Source organism: Phyllobates terribilis, unplaced genomic scaffold, assembly GCF_046119375.1.
Source record: "Phyllobates terribilis strain yellow unplaced genomic scaffold, ASM4611937v1 Scaffold_2__4_contigs__length_985480577, whole genome shotgun sequence".
Lineage (NCBI taxonomy): Eukaryota > Metazoa > Chordata > Amphibia > Anura > Dendrobatidae > Phyllobates > Phyllobates terribilis.
In genome coordinates, this window is record NW_027362762.1 from 372,170,440 (window position 1) to 372,195,086 (window position 24,647).

The 24,647-nt window shown below is 44.6% G+C and overlaps 1 protein-coding gene across 4 annotated transcripts in view; it reads left to right on the forward strand.

Annotated features, from left to right (window-relative positions):
* The window catches only part of FHL2 (four and a half LIM domains 2), a 134,270-nt gene that overhangs the window by 79,674 nt on the left and 29,949 nt on the right, over window positions 1–24,647 (forward strand). For all 4 annotated transcript variants that reach the window (XM_073664748.1, XM_073664745.1, XM_073664746.1 and 1 more), the window contains exon 2: window positions 895–1,073. In XM_073664748.1, the coding sequence (XP_073520849.1) occupies window positions 918–1,073 (156 nt within the window). In that variant the 5' untranslated portion in view covers window positions 895–917. The remainder of the gene's footprint in view (window positions 1–894; window positions 1,074–24,647) is intronic.

Genomic DNA, 24,647 nt, shown 5'->3' on the forward strand with positions numbered 1-24,647 from the left:
GAATGATAGAATAGAAGCACACTGTGAGGAGAAGATGGAGAACTAAATTTCTCCATCTTCTCCACTGTGCCGTGCGTGGAAATTGGACTGTACTCAGATGTCATTGATTTCCACTCACTCATTGACTTCCATGGAAAAGTTTGATCCGAACATTGTAACAAACTTGGGCTTGCAGCGATTTTTTTCCTTGGATAGACACTGTCCGAGGAAAAAAAATCTGATATGGATCCCATAGACTAACATTGATCCAGGTGTGATCCTATGTTTTGTTTGATCACACTTGGACCAATTATATTGTCGTCTGCATAAAGACTGTATAACCCAGTCTGAAAGTTTTTTGACTCTGAATTTTCAAAGTAAGTACTTAAGCTTTATCGGTCCAAGATCTATTTATTAATGTTCACAGTTTGCACTCTGAAATCTGGTGACAGATCCACTTTAGAGTTCTGGATCAGTGAGAAGCCTTACTAGTAGTGATGAGTGAGTATGTGCTATTAACCCTTTCGGTGAGCATGCTCGGGTGCTCGCCGAGTATCTTCAGCGTGCTCGGGTGTTATGTTTCAGTCACTCCGTGCTCATAATTTGCGACTGTTTGACAGCTTTAATACATGTGAGGACTGCCTAAGAAACAGGCATTCCTCACATGTATTAAAGCTGTCAAACAGTCGCAAATCATGAGCACAGAGTGATTGAAACATAACACCCGAGCACGCTGAAGATACTCAGAAAACACCCGAGCATGCTCGTAAATCTCGAGTAACAAGCATGCTCGCTCATCACTACTTACTAGTACTAGTTTGGCTGATATGATTTAAAGTGAATACTAAACTCTCCTATTCTTGAAGCTTTTCCAGTTGCACTTTTGCTAAGTGTTAATTATTTGATTTCTTACAGGTTACATGTGAACGGTATTAAAAATGACTGAGCGATTTGATTGTCATTACTGCAAGGAATCTCTTTTTGGAAAAAAGTACCTTCTGAGGGAAGAAAACCCGTATTGTGTAAAATGTTATGAGAATCTGTACTCCAACTCCTGTGAAGAATGCAAGAAGCCAATCGGCTGTGATGGCAAGGTATGTAGATATTTCTGATTACTGAAGTAAGTAGTTCAAAAGATTTTTTATAGCCGTCAATAAGCTGAAAAAATTATGACTGGAAGTGACATCTACAATGACCATTTCAGAAAAAAAAATCTTATTTTTATCTGTGTGCCATAAATAGCTTATAGATGTAGGTCACGATTCTAGGATCCACACACAGGAACGGAAAGCAGATACACGGCCATCTCTACAATTGCTCTCTACCTGGATGTAATGGCTGGCTAGATAAATTTTTATTTTATAAATCAGTAGTACACATGAAAATACCAACTGTGTAATGAATTTTATCAGAAAAATCAATTTCTTTCTCCTCCTGGACTAATCTTACATATTCAAAATTCCCAATTTACGTGTAAAATCTGTGTTCGGTGTATACTGTAAAAACGCTTCTCAGAATTGCATTTTTTGTTCACAGACAGTTTTACCTTACTTGTAACTTTTTCCAATACACTATTCAAAAGTACAACTCATCACACAAAAAACAAGCCCTCATATGTCTTTGTGGGCAGAAAAATAAAAAAGTTATAGTTCTTGGAAGAGGAAGAAAAAAACAACAAAAAAAAGCAAACGGAAATTGGTCATGTCAGGAAGGGGTTAATTATATGTAATATCTTATATATGCAAAGTAGGTAGGTGTGAAACATGGTTCCTTGATAGACTTTGCTCTTGAGTAATCTACATAGTTGAACAAGAAAAACAGGAAAGACCAAACAAAAAGGAGAAGGAGATACACTGAAAAATGAGAGGGATGGACAGAACAGACAGAAAGATGACAAAACAGAAAAAACAGCCCAGAGATGGGCCACAAATTAGCCATGTTGACAAGATAAGTAATAATCTTGAGGTCATTAAGTATAAATGTGCACTGAACATTATTCTTGTGCAAAAATGTTTTACAAATCTAGGCAATCATACTCATTCACTATGACCCCAATTCATCATTTGCACTTTTTTTCAAGTCACTTTCCTTTTTTTGTCATGTGGTATTAGTTGCTGGTTTTGGTGCCAAATTCTTCAAAATGGTGAAAATAATTCATGAATTTGATGCAAAGTCAAAAATAGTCTTTTTTTCTGTCTTGAACTGTTTTTGTGACTTTTTGGTCCAAAAACTTGCACGTTTCAAAAAATAGGGCAAAGTTGCCCAAAAATACTTGTGTACTCAAAAATACACCACGGGTGGATGGTAGTGAAGTTGCGCCAAGTTTTTTGTCTTTTTAAAAAGTTGCAAATTAAAAATCAGGCGAATTGTTAAACTCCGCCCACAAAGTGGAAAACAAAAAATAACAGGTGAGCACACATGACATAGACTTCAAAAAAGGCGCAAATAGAATAATCATTTGGGTGCAAACAAAAAAGGCACAAAACACACAAAACTAGACAAAAATACAGGCAAAAAGTCAATGATGAATCAGGGCCTATTGTCACGGGTGTATCAAGTGTGAAAGACAGTCGCTCTAGATCCGGCTGTAGAAGGTCACTGCGCTTGGCATTGTAGATGCCTTCTTGATCCTCTCATCTCTGTAGTGTAGTGATATCCTATTTCCTTAACCTTCTGCTGCTAATTGACACACCCTTGCTTGGTAGTTAAAAATTCTCAGTGTCTCCAGAGTGATAGTTCTATGTTCCTCCGTCCATGCCTGGAGTACTAGTAGTCGGCTAGTTTCTTCTTGGACTTCCCTTGGAGGACAGTTGGCGTTATCTCTCTGGTGTCTTCTGAAGCTAAGTGTATCCCCTTTGCTTGTTTACCTTGTTGTCTTTAGTTACAGTGGGGCCTGACTAGTGTTCACCCCATCCCCTCCCTACCTAGGGCCTAGCTCTAGGGACATTCAGGGATTAAGTTTCCTGCTCGGCGATAGGTGCGGAACTTATATGGGGACGATAGGGCAGTCAGTGTGATATTAGATCTCCCTAGGTGTCTCCACTCCTCCTTTCCCTAGTTGTTGGGCTCCCTTCCCCCTCTTTCTGTCATTGTTCACTTGTTCCTTCCCTCACCTTGCGTGACACCTATATGTGCATCTACAAATTAAATACGAACGTTTCAATTTTGGTTTTCAGTGTAATTTCCCATTCCACCACAAACCTATGATGTTTTTTCCATACCCATCAGTAGTATTTTGCAATTTTGTAATGTTTCTCAATGGTGCAGTGCCTATGACAATTGTAACAATTAACATCAGTTCATGAATGGTTTCCACAGCCAGGCTTGGTGCAGGATACCATGCTTGGCAAAATCTAAGAAATACACAGGTGCAATGGTTTTCACTTTAACTTCTAAAAAGTGACAAAGAACTGCATCCCAGGGAACTCTAAAGGGGTTGTCCGGCCTTGGGGTACAAGTCTATAGTTACTCTATATGACTGCAGACTTGTTAATACTAACATTGCGCGCACTGCATGCTGTGAGAATTCTACGGCACTGGGAGCGTGTGGCCATGTGACTGCAAGTATGCGATTTGCATACTTCCAGCCACATTCCGACTAGACTGTGTCTGGCCTAGCTCAATACACTTGCATTGAGCGAGGCCGTGCCCATCTGGTCAGCACATACTTGGTCACGCACCCACTCACAGGTCTGCAGTCACATAGAATGGCTGCAGGCTTGTAGCGTAAGGCCGGACAACCCCTCTAAACAGAGCATAAGACTTGCTACTTGGCTGTGGAAACAGCCTGCTTTCTGATTGGTTAGTCAGCCAAACTTTTCCATAGACCGAGAGATCCGGTCTTCCTGAACGTCTTGACTGTCAAGCTCTCTGTGCACGTGCTGCCTAGCCTTTTTGCTACTACTAAAGACCAGTGGCATAACTTAAATCTTGTGGGACCCAATGGAACAGCTCCAATGGGGCCCCTCATTATTTGCAAGTCATAGTAATTTTTTTTCATACAGGCCAAAGGGGACTTTTGGGCCCCCTAGGCCTGGGTACCCCTATTATAGTTATGCCCGTGCTGAAAAGTGCCAAAATGACTGGATCGATGGTGACTGACCGTGGAATAATTTTTGGGTGTGTTCTGAAGAAAATATGTTACAAAGATCAAATTTATATAAGCAGTGGTTCCAGGTACTCAGGCTAGGCCATAATCTGAATTCTTAATAAATGTCCTATGACTTGCCCTACTTGAGATGGAGAAGTATCAAGATAAATACTGTTCTCTACAATGTCGACTGCTACATATGGAAATGTATCTGCGTCCCGCATGGCATCAGTACTTTCCTGTGGTATGTATTCACATAACTGTGCTCCCATCTTCTAAGCCTGTTTGTTTAAAACACATACAAAGAAAGAACATTATGCTCTCTCTTCTTTGACATGACCCAGTCAGTGCAGCATAAGGCAGCCAGAAGAAATCCACACAATTCTGTTTTTTTTCCCTTCCGAAATCACATTTTGGAACTCACAGTTAAAATAAAGTCACATTTTTCTGTTCTAAATATAATTTCCTTTTTTCAGTTCAAAATCTAGTTGTTGGACATCTTGAAAACTCTTTCGATTCACTATTTCATCCAGTTGTGTTAAAAAGCAAGAAAAGTGAGAATGTCTCCATTTTTTTCCTCTTCCAGTGAAAGCAAACAATAATTCTCTGGAGTTGTATCCCATTTTTGTTTTCTGCATGGGACACCAGGAATTTCAAAAGTTGGAAAGAAGTCAGAGAAATATTTAGGAATTCATCAGTCTGAACTTTTCAACTCTTATTTATGATTTGTTACTTGAAACAATCAAATATAATTTCCCAATAACTGTTTAAAGGGAAAAATCATTTCATGCTGGCAGACAAAACTGCTAATGAGTCTATACAGTCAAAATGTAGTGGATTTGTGCAAAAAAAAAAAAGAGAGAACGAAAACTCCTACTAAAGAATGGTCCACAAATTCCTCATTTATCTTGTTACTCGATCCAAGAAGATCTTCTTTATCCTTAAAGAAGCATTAACATCTATGTTCTTATCCTGTTTCCAACCACCATTTTTTGGTTTCTTTCTCCACGGTTTTGTTGGAAAAATTCCTTTATTAGGGTATGTGCACACGATGCAGAAATGCTCAGGATTTTTTCCTGAGCGTTTCTGCATCTCTCTGGCAGGAAAAAACGCATGCGGATTGTACATGCGGTTTCCTGCCAGGGACATGCGGAAATGAAGCGGTCTTCACTTTCATTTCCGCATGCGGGTTGACAAGCGCTTCCCAAGCGATTTTAGCATCACTTGGAAAGTGCTTGTCAACTTCACACTATATAAATCCATGCAACCGGCATGGATTTATATAGTGTGTGATGTCAAAAAATAAAAAATAAATCTATACGTTACCATCTGATGGCCCCCGGTGTCCTGCTTCATCGGTCCCGGCTGCCGGCAGTGAAGACTGTAGGACCTTCCGACGTCAGCGTCACGTGACCCGTCACATGACTCTGACGTCAGCGAAGGTCCTTCATTCAACCGCGAAGTGCGCGGGAAGCCGGCAGGACGCAGCGCGGGCCGTCAGAAGGTGAGAATATATATATTTTTTATTTTATTCTTTTTTTTTTAATGGTACCTGGGTCTGGATGAGAGTCCTCTCATCCACACCCGGGTACCATCCGCACATTAGACCGCATGAAAAGCGCATCAACATATACAGTGATGCGGATTCCATGCGGTCTAATGCAAGTCAATGGCGGCAAAAGAGCAGCGTTTCCGCAAAATTAATTGACATGCTGCGGATTTTTGACCGCAGCGTTTACGCTGCGGAAAAATCCACATCATGGGCACAGCACATGCGGATTTCCATTGGGGAACATTGCTGCCCTTCTACCATGCGTTTTTCATGCGTTTCCGCGGCGTTTCCGCAACTGCAAAAACACCGCGGAAACGCATGAAAAACGCATCGTGTGAACTCAGCCTTAAGATAAAGGAAAATAAAAGTGGACAACTTAGCATCCTACTTTAATCCCTTTACCTTAACCCCTTTGCGACCTTGGGATTTTCCGTTTTTGCATTTTCGTTTTTTACTCCCCTTGTTCCCAGAGCCATAGTGTTTTTATTTTTTGGTCAATATGGCCATGTGAGGGCTTATTTTTTGCAGGACGAGTTGTACTTCTAAACGCCATTACTAGTTTTACCATATCATGTACTGGAAAACGGGAAAAAAAATCCAAGTGCAGTGAATTTGCAAAAAAAGTGCAATACCACAGATGTTTTTTTTTTTTTTTTTTACCACGTTCACTGAATGCTAAAACTGAATTGCCATTATTATTCTCCAGGTTATTATGAGTTCGTAGACACCAAACATGTATAGGTTCTTTTTTATTTAAGTGGTGAAAAAAAAAATCCAAAGTTTGCTAAAAATTTTTTTTAAAAAAATGGCGCCATTTTCCGAGATCCGTAGCGTCTCCATTTTTCGGGATCTGGGGCTGAATGATGGCTTGTTTTTTGCGCGCCAAGCTGACGTTTTTATTAATACCATTTTGGGGTAGATCTGATGTTTTGATCGCCCGTTATTGCATTTTATTGCAATGTTGCGGCGAACAAAAAAACGTAATTCTGGTGTTTTAAACTTTTATATTTTTTTTATATTTTTAAAAACTTTTTTTTTAAACTTTTTGCTTGCTTCTATAGTCTCCATAGGAGACTAGAAGCAGGAACTGTCCGATCGCCTCTACTACATCAGCAGATCACCTGTATGTAGCAGAAATGCTCCTGTACTATGAGCGCCAACCACTAGATGGCGCTCATAGTAATCTTTACATGACAACCACTGGTGTCTGCTGCAGACCCAGGGTTGTCATGACCACCCATCAGTGACCCGCGATCACGTGATGGGGTCACCGATGGGCGGGGAAGTGACGCGCTTCCGGCTCGGCGCTGTTAAATGCCGCTGACAGAGATTGACAGCGGCATTTAACATGTTAACAGCCGCGGGTGGTTAGCGTTTGCACCCGCGGCTGTTGCGGGCACATGTCAGCTGACATGTGTCCGGTTCAGTGCGGGCTCAGCGCCGGAGCCCTCACTGAACCGGGGGTGCAGGTCTGGGACGTACTAATACGCCCTGGGCCAGTAAGGGGTTAAGGCCCGGGAGATTTTTCATTTTTGTGCCTTGGTTCCCCCCTCCCCCCTTATTCCAAGAGCCATAACTTTTTTATTTTTCCATAGACCTAACCGTGTGAGGGCTTTTTGTGGGATGTGTTGTACTTTTGAATGACACCATTCATTTTATCATGCGATCTACTAGAGAGTAGTGTTGAGCCACCCCCGTAGTGTTCGAGTTCGGTTCGGTTCGTCGAACACCCGTATGTTCACCGAACTGTTCGTCGAACTGTTCGAAGAACACCTTCGAACACCCTTAAAACCAATGGCAGGCAAACAAAAACACATAGAAACACATAGAAAACACCTTCAAAGGTGTCCAAAAGCTGACAAACTGCTCAGAAGACACAACTAACAAATGGAAAAGTGACAAGTAAATATAGTCATGCGAAAAGAAAAGAGGTGGAGGAGTAAAAGGAGGGGGAGACACAGATATAGGCATGTCATGCCCTTCTAAAACCAAAAAAGTGCGAAGCCGACACGGCCAGTCCGTTCCTGCCCGTGCGACCTCCGTGTCGCCGGGTTTGTGCCAGAGCCGCGGTGGACCCTTACGGCCAGCCCCCCTCTCCCAATACTGGTGCCTGTCCGCTGGTGGGTCGAGCCCCCCCGCGGTGGGGGGGGGGGGGTAGCATCTGCAGAAGAAAGACCATCTTCCAGTCAAACTAAGATGTCTACTTCTTTTCGTGGACAATGTGATACGATCCCTTTCTTACGGACACGCCCATCGCTACAAATTCCAGATGAGGCACAAAAACAGCAGGTGCTTCAACGGATATCAAGTGCTCCTTCAAGTGGGCTCTCCTCCACCTCAACTTCAACATCACAAATACTCCAGTCATCAGAGGTGTCACCCGAATCGCACTTGCTTCCTCACAGCTCCCAAGTCTCCAGCTGCCCGTCTGAGTATGGGGTAACACAGATGGTTGAGTCTGCACAGCTGTTTACTCATACTATAGCCTGGGAAACGGAGATCTGCTCCAGAGCTTCTGTTAATCCAGACGAGGAAATGATCTGCACTGATGCCCAGAATCTTTATAAGTCGGATCCAGGACCAGATGAAGAAGGTTCTGAGCATAATGTAGACCCTCGTTCCCAAACTGTAACTCCTGTTGGTGGAGACAATGATGAAGACGATGATGAGACTCAAATACCTGATTGGAGCGACAACTTGACTTTTCGGTCAGGGCAGGAAGAGGTTGGCTCTGAGGACGACGGGTGTGAGAACACACAGGGTGATGATGACGAGGTTGGAGATCCCACTTACTGTCAACCCACAGTCAGCCAGTCGATGAGGTCAGCAGAGGAGGTGGAGGAGGATGTGACTAGCCCAGGGGATGGGGATGACTCGGTACCCGGGCCTTTGCCTGGCCTTTGGGATGTCGCGGTGGTCGGCTCCCGGGCCCGTACCCTGGGGTCACTCTTTAAAAGGGTGGATAACAGTTAATTTTATAAGAGTTTGTGACACCACCTGTGGTATCTGGTGAGAAGCACCAGCGCTGCAGCAGTCCACTGAGGCCGGTGATAAGGCAGCTCGATGGTATAGCTCCCCACAGGTGGAGCTAGGCCTCAGAAAAGCGTATGCAGGGGGAATGCAGGACAGGCGAGACCCAGCTGGGTCAGAGCAAGAACGGGAACGGACACGGTAGTCACTTCAGTACCTTTTACTGGTGGAAATTCAGGCACATCCCGGAGCACTGTAGGGTGAAGGGTGCATATCAGGATCCTCCCCAATGAGCGGGTGTAGGGCCTCCTGTTTCTTGCCTCTGCGTAGTAAGTTTCTGACCTGCCTGGAGCTAGGCCTAACTTTGTCTCTGTCCTGCGCTGGCTGACCTTGTGGTAGGGCCTTGTCTTGGAGTTCACGCTCCCAGTATGCGGGGCCTAAGCGTCTTCTGGCTCTGTTATGTATCAGCACCTTAGCGATCCTGGGACTTGTAGTTCTCCAGGGATTCTGGGTCATAGAGATCCCAGTAAGCTCTGATCCGGTGTCCGGTAAATGCTTCGGGGTGAGCTGGTTAAGCTCCTCTGCCCCTTATGTACTAACTCGCCACTCGCCTTCGGCCTACTCGGGCCCTCACTATGCTATACACACTAACGCCAGCTTGCCGTGCTTCACCGATCTTATGGCGCCGGCACACCTTAAGCTGTAACTGGGCTCCCTGAATCTAGCTAGCAGGAGCCTCGTGCTCCACTGCTGAGCTATTAACTGAGTTCTCTAGACTAGACTGAGCTCCACTGCAGACTGACCTCTCTTAGGCTTCTCTACTGCAGGAACTCTTCAGAGGAACTGAACTGCCTAGCTCCACCTTCCCTATTTATATCCCTAACGGGCTCCCTCTGCTGGTCTGAGGTGGAAGGTGGAGATGTGTGAATGTTTATGGGGGCCTCTTGTGGAGGATTCCATCAATGCACTCTTCTAGGATCTGTGATACCAAGCGCAGCGGGGCATCACAGATGCTATTGACGACGAGGTTAGGTTGCGCCTTCCTGGACAGAGACGGAGTACTGGAAGCACGTCAAAAACTGCATCCTCAACCACAACTCTGCCTCTGACCACAAGTCGTAGTGGCTCTTCAGGTCGCATGGGCTCTAAGCCTTGCATAGCCTGGGCATTTTTTCAGATCGATAAGGATGACCCAACTCGTGTTATCTGTAATATTTGTCACCAAAAGCTAAGTAGAGGCCAAAAAATCCATAGTTTGAGTACTTCATGCATGAACCGTCACATGGATATGAAGCATAAGTTGCAGTGGGATGCTCACCCTTGCTACAATGCGGCCTAGCGGGCCGGGCTAACCACCGTCTGCCCCATCTTGTGCATCCGCGGCCTCTTCATCCTCTGTGACTGGGGGGACAGCAGTCACACATGTTTTTGGACGCAGACCTGCCACCTCTTTACCCGCAATAGCCAGTTTGATTGGCAGGTCGTCAGTTCATTTGGAAGTGGAAACACCTGCTGGTGTTGAGCGCTCTCTGACATTGAGAGCACCACCTTTGGATCAAGGCAACCTAACATGTCCGCCTGCATCTTCCTCACAGACCGGCAGTTTGCCGGGGACACCCTACTCAACCCCGTCTAAGCACAACAGCCAGCCCTCGGTCCCTCAGATGTGGACAAGTAAACGACCATTTCCTCCTAGCCATGAGAAAGCTAAGAGGTTGAATTTCACCATCTGCAAGCTCTTGGCTACAGAAATGCTGCCTTTCCGCCTGGTGGACACAGAGGATTTTCGAGACCTTATGTTCGTCGCAGTGCCCCAGTACCAGATGCCCAGTCGGCACTACTTCTCAAAGAAAGGTGTGCCTGCGCTCCACCAGCATGTCGCACACAACATCACCGCTTCTTTGAGAAACTCTGTGTGTGACAGGGTGCATTTCACCACAGACACTTGGACGAGTAGGCATGGATAGGGGCGTTACATGTCGCTGACTGGGCACTGGGTAACTATGGTGACAGCAGGACAAGGGGCTGTTGTCCAAGTCTTACCGTCCCCACGAGTTGTGCATCAATCCTCTTTATCTCGAAGTTCCTCCACTGCTTCTGCCTCCTCAACCTCCTCTCGGTCTTCCACCTGTACCCAAAGCCTGTCTGGTAATGCCACCTGCTTTCTAACTGCACAGAAGGAATCCTGCACACCTCCTTACTATGCTGGCAGCAGGGCTCAACGGCATCAGTGTTTACTTTGAAATGTCTGGGAAATGTGAGTCACACAGCTGAGGAGTTGTGGTCAGCTCTGGAGACCCAGTTTCATGAATGGTTGTCTCCACTGGACCTGCAACCAGGGAAGGCCGTGTGCGACAATGCTGCAAACCTGGGTGCGGCCCTTCGCCGGGGCAATGTCACACACGTGCCTTGTATGGCTCACGTGTTGAACCTGGTTGTCCAGCAATTTTTAGCCCACTATCCCGGACTAGATGGCCTTCTGTAGAGGGCACGGTCGCTGTATGCTCACTTCCGCCGTTCGCATTCCGCAGCTCAACGACTTACATCTCTATAGAAGTCGTTGGGCCTGCCAGTTCACCGGCTGAAATGCGATGTGCCGACACGGTGGAATTCAACTCTGCACATGTTGCAGCGACTGTGGCAGCACCGACAAGCTCTGGTGCAATACGTTCTGACGTATAGCCTGGGCCAACGAGATCCAGAGGTGGGGCAAATCACGCTGCAGGAGTGGTCTCAGATCAGGGACCTATGAAGTTGACGCGCCCCCTGGGCCGTGGGCGCTGGGGGTTGTAGTCACTGTGGTGGTGACCCGGTCCGTGACCCAGGGTGGTCAATCCAAGGGTAATTTGTATATATGGGTTTTATAATGTCCGACTACGCCACCTGTGGAGTGCGGGCAAAGGGGCCGCCGCTGCGGAACAGTCATCTGAAGCTGGTGGTTTTGCAGCAATGGTATTATTACTCCCCACAGGAAGAGTGTAGCTTCAGGGCAGTGTGCGTGGATGATGGTGGTTGTAGTGCAGGGAGTCAGTAATGAACACAGAGTCCGTGTGATGCAGTCCCAAGATCTTTACTCACAGTTGTTGCAGTCCAGATTACAGGTACCAGAGCAATCTCCCCCGTCGTGCTGTGCGTACTCAGTGAGGGGCTCAGTCCACCCCCAGATAGCTCCAGAGTACTTAGCAGGACCCCCTTCTTTGTGTCATTTCTCTGGCCTTCTCCCTGCACCTCACACCCAGTGACACTTCTATCCGGTATCCTCGGGCCTTGGCGGGCGACATGTGTTCCGTCCCCTGGGTCCTATGTGGCTACCTTCTTAGTGAGACTGGTGTGGACTTTGGCTTGCAGTACAAGGAAAGCTGCAGCCTCCGGTTTCTAGTTGAGCCTTGCTGTTTCTCCGCTAGTTGAGGGACCGGTTCCCCTTATCTGGCCTGACCCCTCTACCTCCTGGTAGCAGCGGGCGTACGGGTGGCCTTCTGCACGGCCCGTACCCCTATGGTCCCTTCGGTTCCTGGAGCCTTCCTGCTCCCACTCCTCTCTTCTCTCCTTCAGTCCTGGGCCTCCCAGGCTAGGCCCGCCTCCGAAGCAGAGCTCATGCAGCTCCTCTGACTGGCTTGCTCTTTATAAGATGGCTTCCTATTTATACTCTCCCCGTCATGTGCTCCCCTAAGCACCCACTACATAGGACCCTCCCGCCAGCTAGGGACCTGGGACTGTGTTCACCCTTTAGGAGCAATCTCGCCCTACCCCCACTGCGGGTATGTGTTGGATGCAGGTGTTAGGGTCCCGAGCCATACTCCTTCCTTACCTGAGGGTGAGATACCACACCTCTGGGTGAGATGCAGTAACTCTGTGGCGACTGAACCCACAGGGGCGCCACACACCCTTCTGCACAGTTTTGAAATGGCGACGAAGATGTTTAGTGCTGACGACGATGCCATTATCAGCATGACTATTCTGGTGATCTACATGCTGGAGCACACGTTAAACAGAATTCAGAGTCAGGTGGTGGGACAAGAGGAGGTGGAGGAAGTAGAGGAGGAGTCGTATGCGGAAGGGATAACATCTCCAAGGTCCAGACGGTCGGCAGCACCAAGGCGGCAGGCATGGGAGGGTGGGGGAGAGGGATTAACAAGGGCGCATGGTAGCAGCCAAACTGTTGAGGAAGGTGCAGGAGCCGAGGAAGACGTGGAGGACGAACTGGCGATGGGCATGTAAGACTCATCAGATGAGGGAGACCTTGATCACATTTCTGTTGTGCGAGGTTGGGGGACGAGGGCAGAGGAAGGAAGCATGATTCTTACCTCGCTACCAACACAACAAGGACTTGGTCCTCCTGGATGCGCAAGACACATGAGTGCCTTCTTGCTGCACTACCTGCAACATGACCCTCGGATTGTCAGAATTCGAAGTAATCCCGACTACTGGGTTGCCACACTCTTAGATCCCCGGTACAAAAGTAAATTTGCTGAAATAATTCCTGCCATAGAAAGGGATTCACGCATGCATGAGTATCTGCAGACGCTGTTGCAGAATCTTACATGTGCTTTTCCACAAAACACCAGTGGTGCACGTAGTGAATCTCACAGTTCTAACTTGCAAACTGTGTGACTGTCGAGTCTTCATCACTCAAACCGTAACAGTAACACAGTATCTGCTGGTAACAGCAATTTTGTGGAATCATTTCACCACTTTTTTAGACCATCCTTTGCAAGGCCACAGGAGACAAGAAGTCTGACACATAGTCAACGCCTAGAGAGGATGGTACAGGAGTATCTCCAAGTGAACATCGAAGCCATGACTGTGTCACTGGACCCTTGCTCATTTTGGGATTCCAATCTGGAAAAATGGCAGGAGCTCGCCACTCACGCCTTGGAGATTTTGTCATGCCCTGCAGCCAGCGTTCTCTCTGAACGTGTGTTCATCACTGCTGGTGGTGTGCTGACAGATAAGCGCACGCGGCTGTCCATTGAGAATATAGACAGACTCACGTTCATAAAGATGAACAAATCATGGATTCGCAAGGACTTTTCTACCCCTGTGTCATCCTGGGGAGACTAAAAGCTTGAGGATTTGGTAAAATCACCTCACCAACCGTTTTAAGCAACTGTGGGGCAATTGATGCCACTTAACCCTAGAACGCATGACCATAAAAATCCACACTTTCACATACCTGGGGCCTTTTAGGCCCGTGTGCAAATAACATGGAATAACTCAAAGTCAAATGACAAACAACTATATACATGAAGAATACCTAGAGTTTCAAAATTCTAACTAAAGTAATCTTGCAGAAAATAGAAAACAATTAACAGGGCGGGCCTGCGAAGCCCCAGGTATGCTTTCTAGGGTTAAGTGGTGTCTGTGCCACAATTTTGGGAAAAAATGGAGACTCTTTTTGGAGTCCCCTTGCTGTGTCTTACGTGACGTTGGCATCGTCAATTTCAGGTGGGTTGGGTCGCTCCCCCCCTCCCCTTTTAACTGTAAGAAACTACATACACTATGGCTTTGGGTAACACAGATGGTTGAGTCTGAAGAGCTGTTTACTCAGAGGTCTGCTCCAAAGCTTCAGTGTCTGCTAGTCAGCATAGAATTTTTAACTGCATCTAGCCTAGGCAATACTTTGGGCGTAGTAGCCCAGCTGCGAAGCAAGCTGCACCGCCTGTGTATCTAATAAGAATTTTTAAATGCATCTAGCCTAGGCAGACTGTGGGGACCCCCAACCAAACCCAGACGCTCAGCCCCCCTACCGCCCACCTTTCCTTGACAATACAATAATGTAACTCTTACAACTGGATGGGTGAGGATCGGTCACAGCTTTATTAACTCTTTATACTCATTCCATTAGAAAGGCATTTTATTTCTAAAATAATTCAGCTTGTTGCAGCATGCCCTGGGTCTCCACTGTGGCAAGTTGGCCAACAAGTGTAGCTCTCCAACATGTCCTTTCTATTTCCAGGCCACGGAGGATCCTGCGTACTCGTATGCAGGACTCTGACCCCCACCCATCACTCTTAACGCTTGTTCCACTCCATCCTGGAGTCCTGACAGGAATATGTCCAGTCCAATATCCATTAAGTGAACACCGTCAGGCCATATGAGGCCTGCTTTATCTCCTTCCAGTTGTCGGTGTCGTATCACTACACCGCCTCTGTCTCTTCTAAATTTTGCCATCCGAATATTTATTACCCGCCTTGTCCGTTCGATGGCCGTGATGACTCGTGCACCTTGCCATACCGCTATCGGCACAATCTCTAACCATACTATAGTTAGTTTTGTGAAAAATTCTCTGAAGCGCTCAGTGTCTAGTTTCATTATTGCCATTAGTTATGATGACCTAGGTTGTTTCCCCCGGCCTGTATAACTAAGATGACCAGACCTCTTGCCTCTCTCCCTACCTTGATTACCTCCATTAGTACCTGTGGCCATAGCAGGCCTCTAATACCTCTCCAGTTGAAATATGTGTTATGAAACTCTAATTTCCTCCCGCCTGGGCGGACTTTCGCCCTTTTTTCTGCCCAATATATATACGAGTGGCCTATCACCCACACTGTTGGCTTAGCGTCACCTGTAAAAGAAACAAACCACGTTAGGATAACAAGTCCGGTCTTATGTATCTCGCCAAACACGTGGATCGCCATCTCCCTATCCTCTGAACTTCCGTTTCTGACAGTCCTGCTCTTGCTGCTTCCGTGGCCGCACCTATGCGGAATGAGTGTGTCCCGTAATCTTTGGGGTGGTTCCCTGCCGATGTTATGCATTTATTAAATATAGCTTGGAACTGGTATCTTGATAATGGCGTTCCATCAATGTGTGATAGGAAGAAATTAATTTGTGATCTGATGGTTATATATGTTTTTACTATTGTTACCCGACTCAGTGTACCGTTTGTGGGTTGTAGAAGTACCCAAGTGCCCCTGCCCGCTGGAACCGTTTTCGATTGGCGTATGCGTAGACGTATTGCATTATTGGCTATGACTACGTTCTGGTGTAATAAGCCTCCACTGGTGGTAATTTTGGATTGAGGGACTAATTCGCTTATGCATAGCGCCCCGAAGAAGGCGATCGCAAATGCAGTAGACAGTAGTGTTGCTTCAAATTGTGAGTGTCATGTTAATGGTGTTAGGGATATGATGTGAGAAATCAGTTTTAGTGACACGGGAGGGGACGTCTACACTCCTGACTTGGCTGACCCCTTTTCCACCCTTTTATGGATTGTCTGATGATGAATCTGTGTCACATCTCCCCAATTCAGTAGTTGGAAGTGAAATGCTACTCTGGTCAGACACCGCTGCGCTGACGCCCCTGATATGCCCCTCATCATTAGCTGGTGGAGAAATTCTATGGTGACTTGTGATCTGGCTTGTTCACATTGGTCAACCTGTCTGCCTGCTACTAGTCGAGTCCACTCTTCCCATGCCTTACCGTATGCTTGCCACATCGACGAGGCAACTGACGCTCTGATTAATGGCATCAAATATTCGCCACTAGACCCCATAGGGAGGGTGGGCAACTGTTGCCCGATGGGTGGGCGTTGGGGAAGAGCTCTGTGAAAATCTGCCAATTGAATTGTGATAAAGCATTAGCAGCAGCTTTAGACCCCTCAGCATCGTGGCTAGCGCGGACCCATACATTGTGTTTTAGGCACAGGAATGCTAGCCGGCGTAGTAGGCCTAGAACTGGGAGAGACGATGATGCCATCTTATTAATGCAGTGTGCTAGGCTGTTTTTTGTAATGAATCGTATATTATTGTTAGCCAGGCGCGCCCCATATTTCTATTGCTACCACTATTGGGAAGAAAAATTATTTTCAGGGCTAGATGCAGCTAAAAATTATTATTAATTTCAAAGCTGGTGGAGCTTGGTATAGATGACCTAATACAATGAGTACCACACACTGCTAGAAGCCTAAATATTTTTTCAGAGCTAGATGCAGAAAAAAATTATATTGAATTTGCAACCTGATGGAGGTTAGTATAGATGGACTAATAGAACAAGTCCCACACACTGCTACAAGCTGAAATATTTTTTCAGAGCTAGATGCAGAAAAAAATTATATTGAATTTGCAACCTGATGGAGGTCAGTATAGATGGACTAATAGAACAAGTCCCACACACTGCTAGAAGCCGAAATATTTTTTCAGAGCTCGATGCAGAAAAAATTATATTGAATTTGCAACCTGATGGAGGTCAGTATAGATGGACTAATAGAACAAGTCCCACACACTGCTAGAAACCGAAATATTTTTTCAGAGCTAGATGCAGAAAAAAATTATATTGAATTTGCAACCTGATGGAGGTCAGTATAGATGGACTAATAGAACAAGTCCCACACACTGCTAGAAGCTGAAATATTTTTTCAGAGCTCGATGCAGAAAAAAATTATATTGAATTTGCAACCTGATGGAGGTCAGTATAGATGGACTAATAGAACAAGTCCCACACACTGCTAGAAGCTGAAATATTTTTTCAGAGCTTGATGCAGAAAAAAATTATATTGAATTTGCAACCTGATGGAGGTCAGTATAGATGGACTAATAGAACAAGTCCCACACACTGCTAGAAGCCTAAATATTTTTTCAGAGCTAGATGCAGAAAAAAATTATATTGAATTTGCAACCTGATGGAGGTCAGTATAGATGGACTAATAGAACAAGTCCCACACGCTGCTAGAAGCCGAAATATTTTTTCAGAGCTAGATGCAGAAAAAAATTATATTGAATTTGCAACCTGATGGAGGTCAGTATAGATGGACTAATAGAACAAGTCCCACACACTGCTAGAAGCTGAAATATTTTTTCAGAGCTCGATGCAGAAAAAAATTATATTGAATTTGCAACCTGATGGAGGTCAGTATAGATGGACTAATAGAACAAGTCCCACACACTGCTAGAAGCCGAAATATTTTTTCAGAGCTAGATGCAGAAAAAAATTATATTGAATTTGCAACCTGATGGAGGTCAGTATAGATGGACTAATAGAACAAGTCCCACACACTGCTAGAAGCCGAAATATTTTTTCAGAGCTAGATGCAGAAAAAAATTATATTGAATTTGCAACCTGATGGAGGTTAGTATAGATGGACTAATAGAACAAGTCCCACACACTGCTAGAAGCCGAAATATTTTTTCAGAGCTAGATGCAGAAAAAAATTATATTGAATTTGCAGCCTGATGGAGGTTAGTATACATGGACTAATAGAACAAGTCCCACACACTGCTAGAAGCCGAAATATTTTTTCAGAGCTAGATGCAGAAAAAAATTATATTGAATTTGCAACCTGGTGGAGGTTAGTATAGATGGACTAATAGAATGATGCTATGCCCAAAAGGTTTTACTTCACTAGGTGCAGTAAAAAAAATTGTATTCTATACACAGGTGGTGTAGCTTGCAACACAGATGGGCTACTCCACTGACTAACACACTCTGCAATAGGCCAAAAAGGATTAGCTTTGCTAGATTTAGCCAAATGCTGTGAAAAAAACTTGCACAGCACTGGCACAGACCTGCCTGGCAAAAAGTGATAGGAACTGATGTAACCTAGCCCTGAAAAGGACTTCAATTACAATTAGTCTTTACTCCAAACCTATCTATTTAAGAGCACAGACCTGCCTGATAAAAGTCATAGGAAATGCTGTAACCTAGTCCTTAAAAGGACTGCAATCACAACTCTTCCCTACTCCCAAGCTATCTGTAGATTTGTGCGAAAATTGGCTTGAAATTAACAAAGTATAGCGCACACAGCAACAGCGGTGCCGTCTAACACGCAGCTGCAGCAGTGAGAAAATGGTGGCGACGGGGAAAATGGCTGGGTCTTATAGGGCAAGGACATGTGACATACACTGCCAATGACACATGCCCTTGCTTGTGTGAAAAAAAGCACTTCGCTCCGTGTGTGCGCTGCTGATAGGCTGACAGATTGCACCTCCCCACTGTAAATGCGGGAAAGAGAAAAAAAATGGAGATCTTCATTATTCCTGCGGAGATCCATCCCCTGCCCCTCCCCCCACCCCACTGTACACTCAAACTGCGTATTAATATTAATTTTCAGCATTACTGAGAAAAAATACAGTTATGATTTTGGTGCACGAACAGTTATCGAACATAACCTCGAACAGCCGAATTTTTTTCAAATCGTTCGGGTTCGTCGAACGACTCGAACACCGCCCAAAACAGCTCGAATTTGAGATTGGCGAACAGTTCGAGTCGAACACCGCTCATCTCTACTAGAGAGTGAAAAAAAACAATTGTAATGAAATAACAAAAAAAACTCAATTCCACAATTTTATTTTAAAATTTATTTACAGTGTTCATTTTACGGTAAAAATGACCAGCAATATGATTCTCCAGGTCAGTACAATTAAGTAGATTCCAAACATGTAAAGTTTTTGCTTTATTAAAGTGGTGAAATAAAATTCAGAAATATGTAAAAAAAAAAATCTCATGACGCCATTTTCCGAGAACGGTTTTATTACTCTGGATTTAGAGCTGCTTGAGCGCTTATTTTTTGCACCCCGGGCCTATGTTTTTATTGATGTCATTTTGGGGTAGATAAAATGATTTGATCGCCTCTTATTATACTTTTTTGTGTTGTTGCGATGGCCGAAAAAGTGCAATTCTGGTGTTTTGATTTTTTTTTTTGTTATCGGATTAATCTATTTTATATTTTGATAGAACGGACTTTTATGAACGCAGTGATCCCAAATATGTGTATTTTTATTTATTTATTAATTTTTAATGGGTGAAAAGGGGGGTGATTTGAACTTTTATAAAAAAAAAATGTTCATATTATTTAAAACATTTTAGTTTTACTTTTCACTGTACTTGTTAGTCTGTTTAAGGGACTTGAACCAGCGATCGTCTGATCGCTTCTACTATATACCGCAATGCCACAGTATTGCTGTACATAGCAAAAATCACGGACTCTTATGAATGCTAGTCTCAGTCTGGCTTTCACACAAGTACAGTCATGACAGGCACAAGGGTCTTCAGCAGACTCCTGGCTGTCATGGAAGCCCATCAGCGCCAGATTGATGGGGCATTTGACATGTTAAAAGCTGCGGGTGGAGCTTTGTTCCACCCACATTTGTTAGAGGCAGATGATGGCTGATTATCACCCTATACGTCATATGTCATTAAGGGGTTAATATACAGTTCCTTTCCTTCTTCTATTAATCCATATAGGCACTGAAGTCACAACCGTATTCATGAATGTTGAATTAAGGGCTCATACACATTACAGGTCTTACAACCCACAAACCATACCTCTCTACTGACCACCACCCCCTCACCTGTGCAGATGTACAATCTGCAGGAGGTGGAAGTGAATCCCTAGAAGGGGAGAATATCTCTGTTGATAGGGAATCGAATGGAGCATGCTACACTAGCTGTGTAATCCAACAGAAAAACCTCCAGCAGGCCTTATACACCTCTAAGGAAGCCCTATGATGCTTCCATTAAGAGCCTGGCTGTGTGATTGCAGTCAGATATGTCTCTCTCTGAGAAATGACAGGTCCAGTGTGGCACCCAGCCAGCTTTTCCCCGCCCCACTCTAGTTGATTGACAGGTCTCTCTCATGTTTGCACATAGAGAAAGACCTGTCAGTCAACTGGAACAGTGCAGGTAGAAGCTGGCCAAAACCCACATTGGTCTACTGACGTCTCTCACTATAGTCTCTGGCCAGATTTTCAACTACCGCATGTTTTCTCTGAAATGCGGCTGAGGTTCAGAGAAAGATTGTGCAACCAGGCTCTGATTCATGCTGCCCGTGGTTTGGTCAGCATGACTTTAATGAGAATTTCCATTTAACTTCTCAAGTTTCTTCATTCTGACCTTGCGGATTTTGCTGCTGACCTGCAGGTAATCTGTAGCAAAATCTGCACACCAATGGACTTCTTTGCATATTATTATTTTCTCATTGAACTCAATAGGAAAGTTCTGCAATATAAGAACATTTTTCCCACAACAGTAACTGACAATCCTCATCACAGATACGTTTTCTTATGAAAAATATCTACAGCTTGTGAATCGGAAATTGAAATTTTTATCCACGTTGCTGCTACTGTAAAATACGTACTATAGATTTTCTGAGAGAAAATCTGAACAGAAAACCCAAACCAATTCAGGTATGTGTGGTCGTACCCTAAAAATTGATAATGTGTTAGATTTATCACTTGGGTAAAGATGAAATTTAACAGTAGCATTAGACTATAATTACCACTATTATTATTTTAAGTATTCTGCATTACGTTAGAAAACGTTTCCTCTCATAACCTGCACATAACAGAAACATTGTGTAGGATTTGCCCTAGGGATTTGTCACTAGTATCTTGGGCCCTAATGCAACATCTAGAACGGGTCTCCACTCACCATTCGCCATTTATAATACTGGTATCTTTTTATGTGTCACAGGGTCCATAGGGCTGCCCTTATGTACCAAGTCCCTGATCGACTGCTACCTTTGCCCCCCTTCTAGCTATTCCCCTGCTTTGAAAATGATGTATGATTAATGACATCGTTAATAGCATTTAATTTAGCTTATTTCTAATATCTTTCTGTTCAGTGACTAACAACTACATGTGGTACTAATAACATAATTGGAATAAAGCCATCACATTGCATGTAATCATTTCAAGTTATTGTTTGTAAAACCAGTACGTAGATTACAAACTCTTGCATATTTTGTGGTAAAGTGATCTGGCAAAAATTAGTGAAAAATGTAGTTGGTTTTGGAATGTGTATACGATGCACGATTTAAAGATTTATACAACGAGCTACACATTCCTGAAGTAAATAGTAAGGAGGGCTGGTATTTTGGAAGATGTCCCTTTACTAGAGCTATGCCATATATCCTACCCCAATGGAGCTGTGTCCTGTATACGGTAGTGTTCAAAATAATAGCAGTCCAATATGACTAACCAGATTAATCATTGTTTTTGGTATAAATTATATTACCACATGTCAAACAATTTACCAGTTGGTGCAATAGATTCTAAGGAAACCAACTGACTCAGCATTCATGATTTGCATGTTTTTGAGTCTGTGTATTTGAATAATTAATTGAAAGGGGGAGTATTCAAAATAATAGCAGTATGGAGTTCAATTATCGAGGTCAATCATTCTGTGAAGAAACAGGTGTGAATCAGGTGGCCCTTATTTAAGGGTGAAGCCAGCACATGTTGAACATGCATTTCTCCTTGAAAGCCTGAGAAATATGGGTCATTCTAGACATTGTTCAGAAGAACAGCGTACTGTATATAATCGAGTATAAGCTGACCCGAATATAAGCCAAGGCACCTAAATGTACCACAAAAAACTGGTAAACATAAACCACTCATCACCAATCCTGGTGTGCATGGCTCCCTCATCCCAATCCTGGTATGCATGGCCCCCTCATCCTAATCCTGGTATGCATGGCCCCCTCATCCCCAATCCTGGTATGCATGGGCCCCTCATCCTCAATCCTGGTATGCATGGCCCCCTCATCCCCAATCCTCATATGCATGGCCCCCTATCCTGGTATATATGGCCCCCATCACTGCATACATGAAAAAAATAAACACTTCTACTCACCTTCCTTCCCACTGCTTCAGCGCTGCATCCTGTTCTGGCAGCAGCTGACCTCAGCATCTGAGCAGTGCATGATACCATGCGCCCTCAGACTCTGAGGTGAGCTGCGGGGATATTCACTCCCCCTCCACTCCCATGGATGTGGAGAAGAGTGAATATTCATTTTCTTTAGCAGCGGGCACATATGGTAGCTGCAGCAGCCAGCTACTGCCTGTGCACCGCTCCTCCGCCACCGCAACTCCACCACAACGTTCCACAGCTGGAATGTAAGTATATACTTGAGTATAAGCCGAGGGGGGCTTTTTTAGCCTAAAAAATGTGCTGAAAATGTCAGCTTATACACGAGTATATACGGTACTTTGATTAAAAAGTTGATTGGAGAGGGTAAAACTGATAAAGAAGTGCGGACAATGATAGGCTGTTCAGCTAAAATGATCTCCAAGGCTTTAAAATGGAAAGCAAAACCAGAGAGACGTTTAAGAAAATAGAAGACTACCATTCAAATGGATCAAAGAATAGCCAGAATGCCAAAGGCTCAGCCAATGATCAGCTCCAGGATGATCAAAGACAGTCTCAAGGTACCTGGGAGTACTGTGACAGTTAGAAGATGCCTGTGTGAAGCTAATCTCTTAGCAAGAAGTCCCGCAAAGTCCCACTGTTAAAAATAAAAGAAATGCACTGAAGTGGATACAATTTGGCAAAGAACACATCAACTGACCTAAAGAGAAATGGAGAAACATTTTGTGGACTGATGAAAGTAAATTTGTCAGACGACCCCCAAACTCTGCATTCAAGCCACAGTACACTCTGAAGACAGTGAAGCATGGTGGTACAAGCATCATGATATGGGCATGTTTCTCTTACTATGGTGCTGGACCTATTTACTGCATATCAGGGATCATGGACCAGTTTGCATATATTAAAATACAGTGTGCAATGTTCCCAATGCTTGGAAATAAAAACTAGTATAAAGATTTTGTGCTTAACTCATGTTTTTGAACACACTGATATTATTTTGAACACTACAATTGTCTTATTCTGTTGATTCTAAGAAACATATCATTATGACCAGAATGACTCTAGTTAAAGGGAATCTGTCAGCACAACCCAAACTATTTATATGTGCATGTAGCTTTTTAACAGACAAGTCCAGCTATACATTTATATGGCTAGTCCATTCCACCATTACTGAGAAATCAGTGTTTGAATTGACATCCAAATGAGGCTGTTTATCTGAAGCCTCCTCTGTTACTCCATCTCTATTCACTGACTATTTTCGCCTCCTAACTGACAGCCTCTATGCTGTGTGACTTCTTGCAAAAGAGCTGTCAGTCAAGGAGGAGGAGGTGCCGCTGGGTGGGAAATAGGACTGGAATGACAGAGGCTTCAGATGTACAGCCTCATTTGGATATCAATTCAAATGCTGAATTCTCAGTTATGGTAGAACATACTGTTCACATAAAGGTCTTATCTTTGAAAGAGCTACATAGAACTACTGGAACAACATACTGGAACAACACAACTCCCACCTCTCCTCCTGCTCTCTCTTTGACCGCCTCCAATCTGGCTTCCGTCTGCACTATTCTACTGAAACTGCCCTGACTAAAGTCACCAACGACCTACTATCTGCCAAACCCAAGCGACACTACTCTGTCCTCCTCCTCCTAGACCTGTCATCTGCCTTCGACACAGTGAACCATTCCCTCTTACTACAGACTCTCTCATCTCTCAGCATCACAGACTTGGCCCTATCTTGGATCTCCTCATACCTAACAGACAGGACATTCAGTGTCTCCCACTCACACACCACCTCCTCATCTCGCCCCCTATCTGTTGGTGTCCCCCAAGGTTCAGTTCTAGGATCCCTGCTTTTCTCCATCTACACCTTTGGCCTGGGACAGCTCATAGAGTCTCACAGCTTTCAGTATCACCTCTATGCTGATGACACACAGATCTACCTCTCAGGACCCGATATCTCCTCCCTACTAACCAAAATCCCACAATGTCTGTCCGCTATTTCATCCCTCTTCTCTGCTAGATTTCTAAAACTTAACATGGATAAAACTGAATTCATCATCTTTCCACCATCTCATTCATCCCCCCCACCTTATCTATCAACGTCAATGGCTGTTCACTCTCCCCAGTCCCCCAAGCTCGCTGCCTTGGGGTAACCCTGGTCTCTGATCTCTCCTTCAAACCACATATCCAAGCTCTTTCCACTTACTGCCGACTCCAACTCAAAAATATCTCCCGAATCCGCACATTCCTCAACCACGAATCTGCAAAAACACTAGTGCACGCCCTCATCATCTCCCGCCTTGACTACTGCAACCTCCTACTCTGTGGCCTCTTTTCCAATACTCTTGCACCCCTCCAATCTATCCTAAATTCTGCTGCCCGACTAATCCACCTATCCCCCCGCTATTCCCCGGCCTCTCCTCTCTGTCAATCCCTTCACTGGCTCCCCGTTGCCCAGAGACTCCAGTTCAA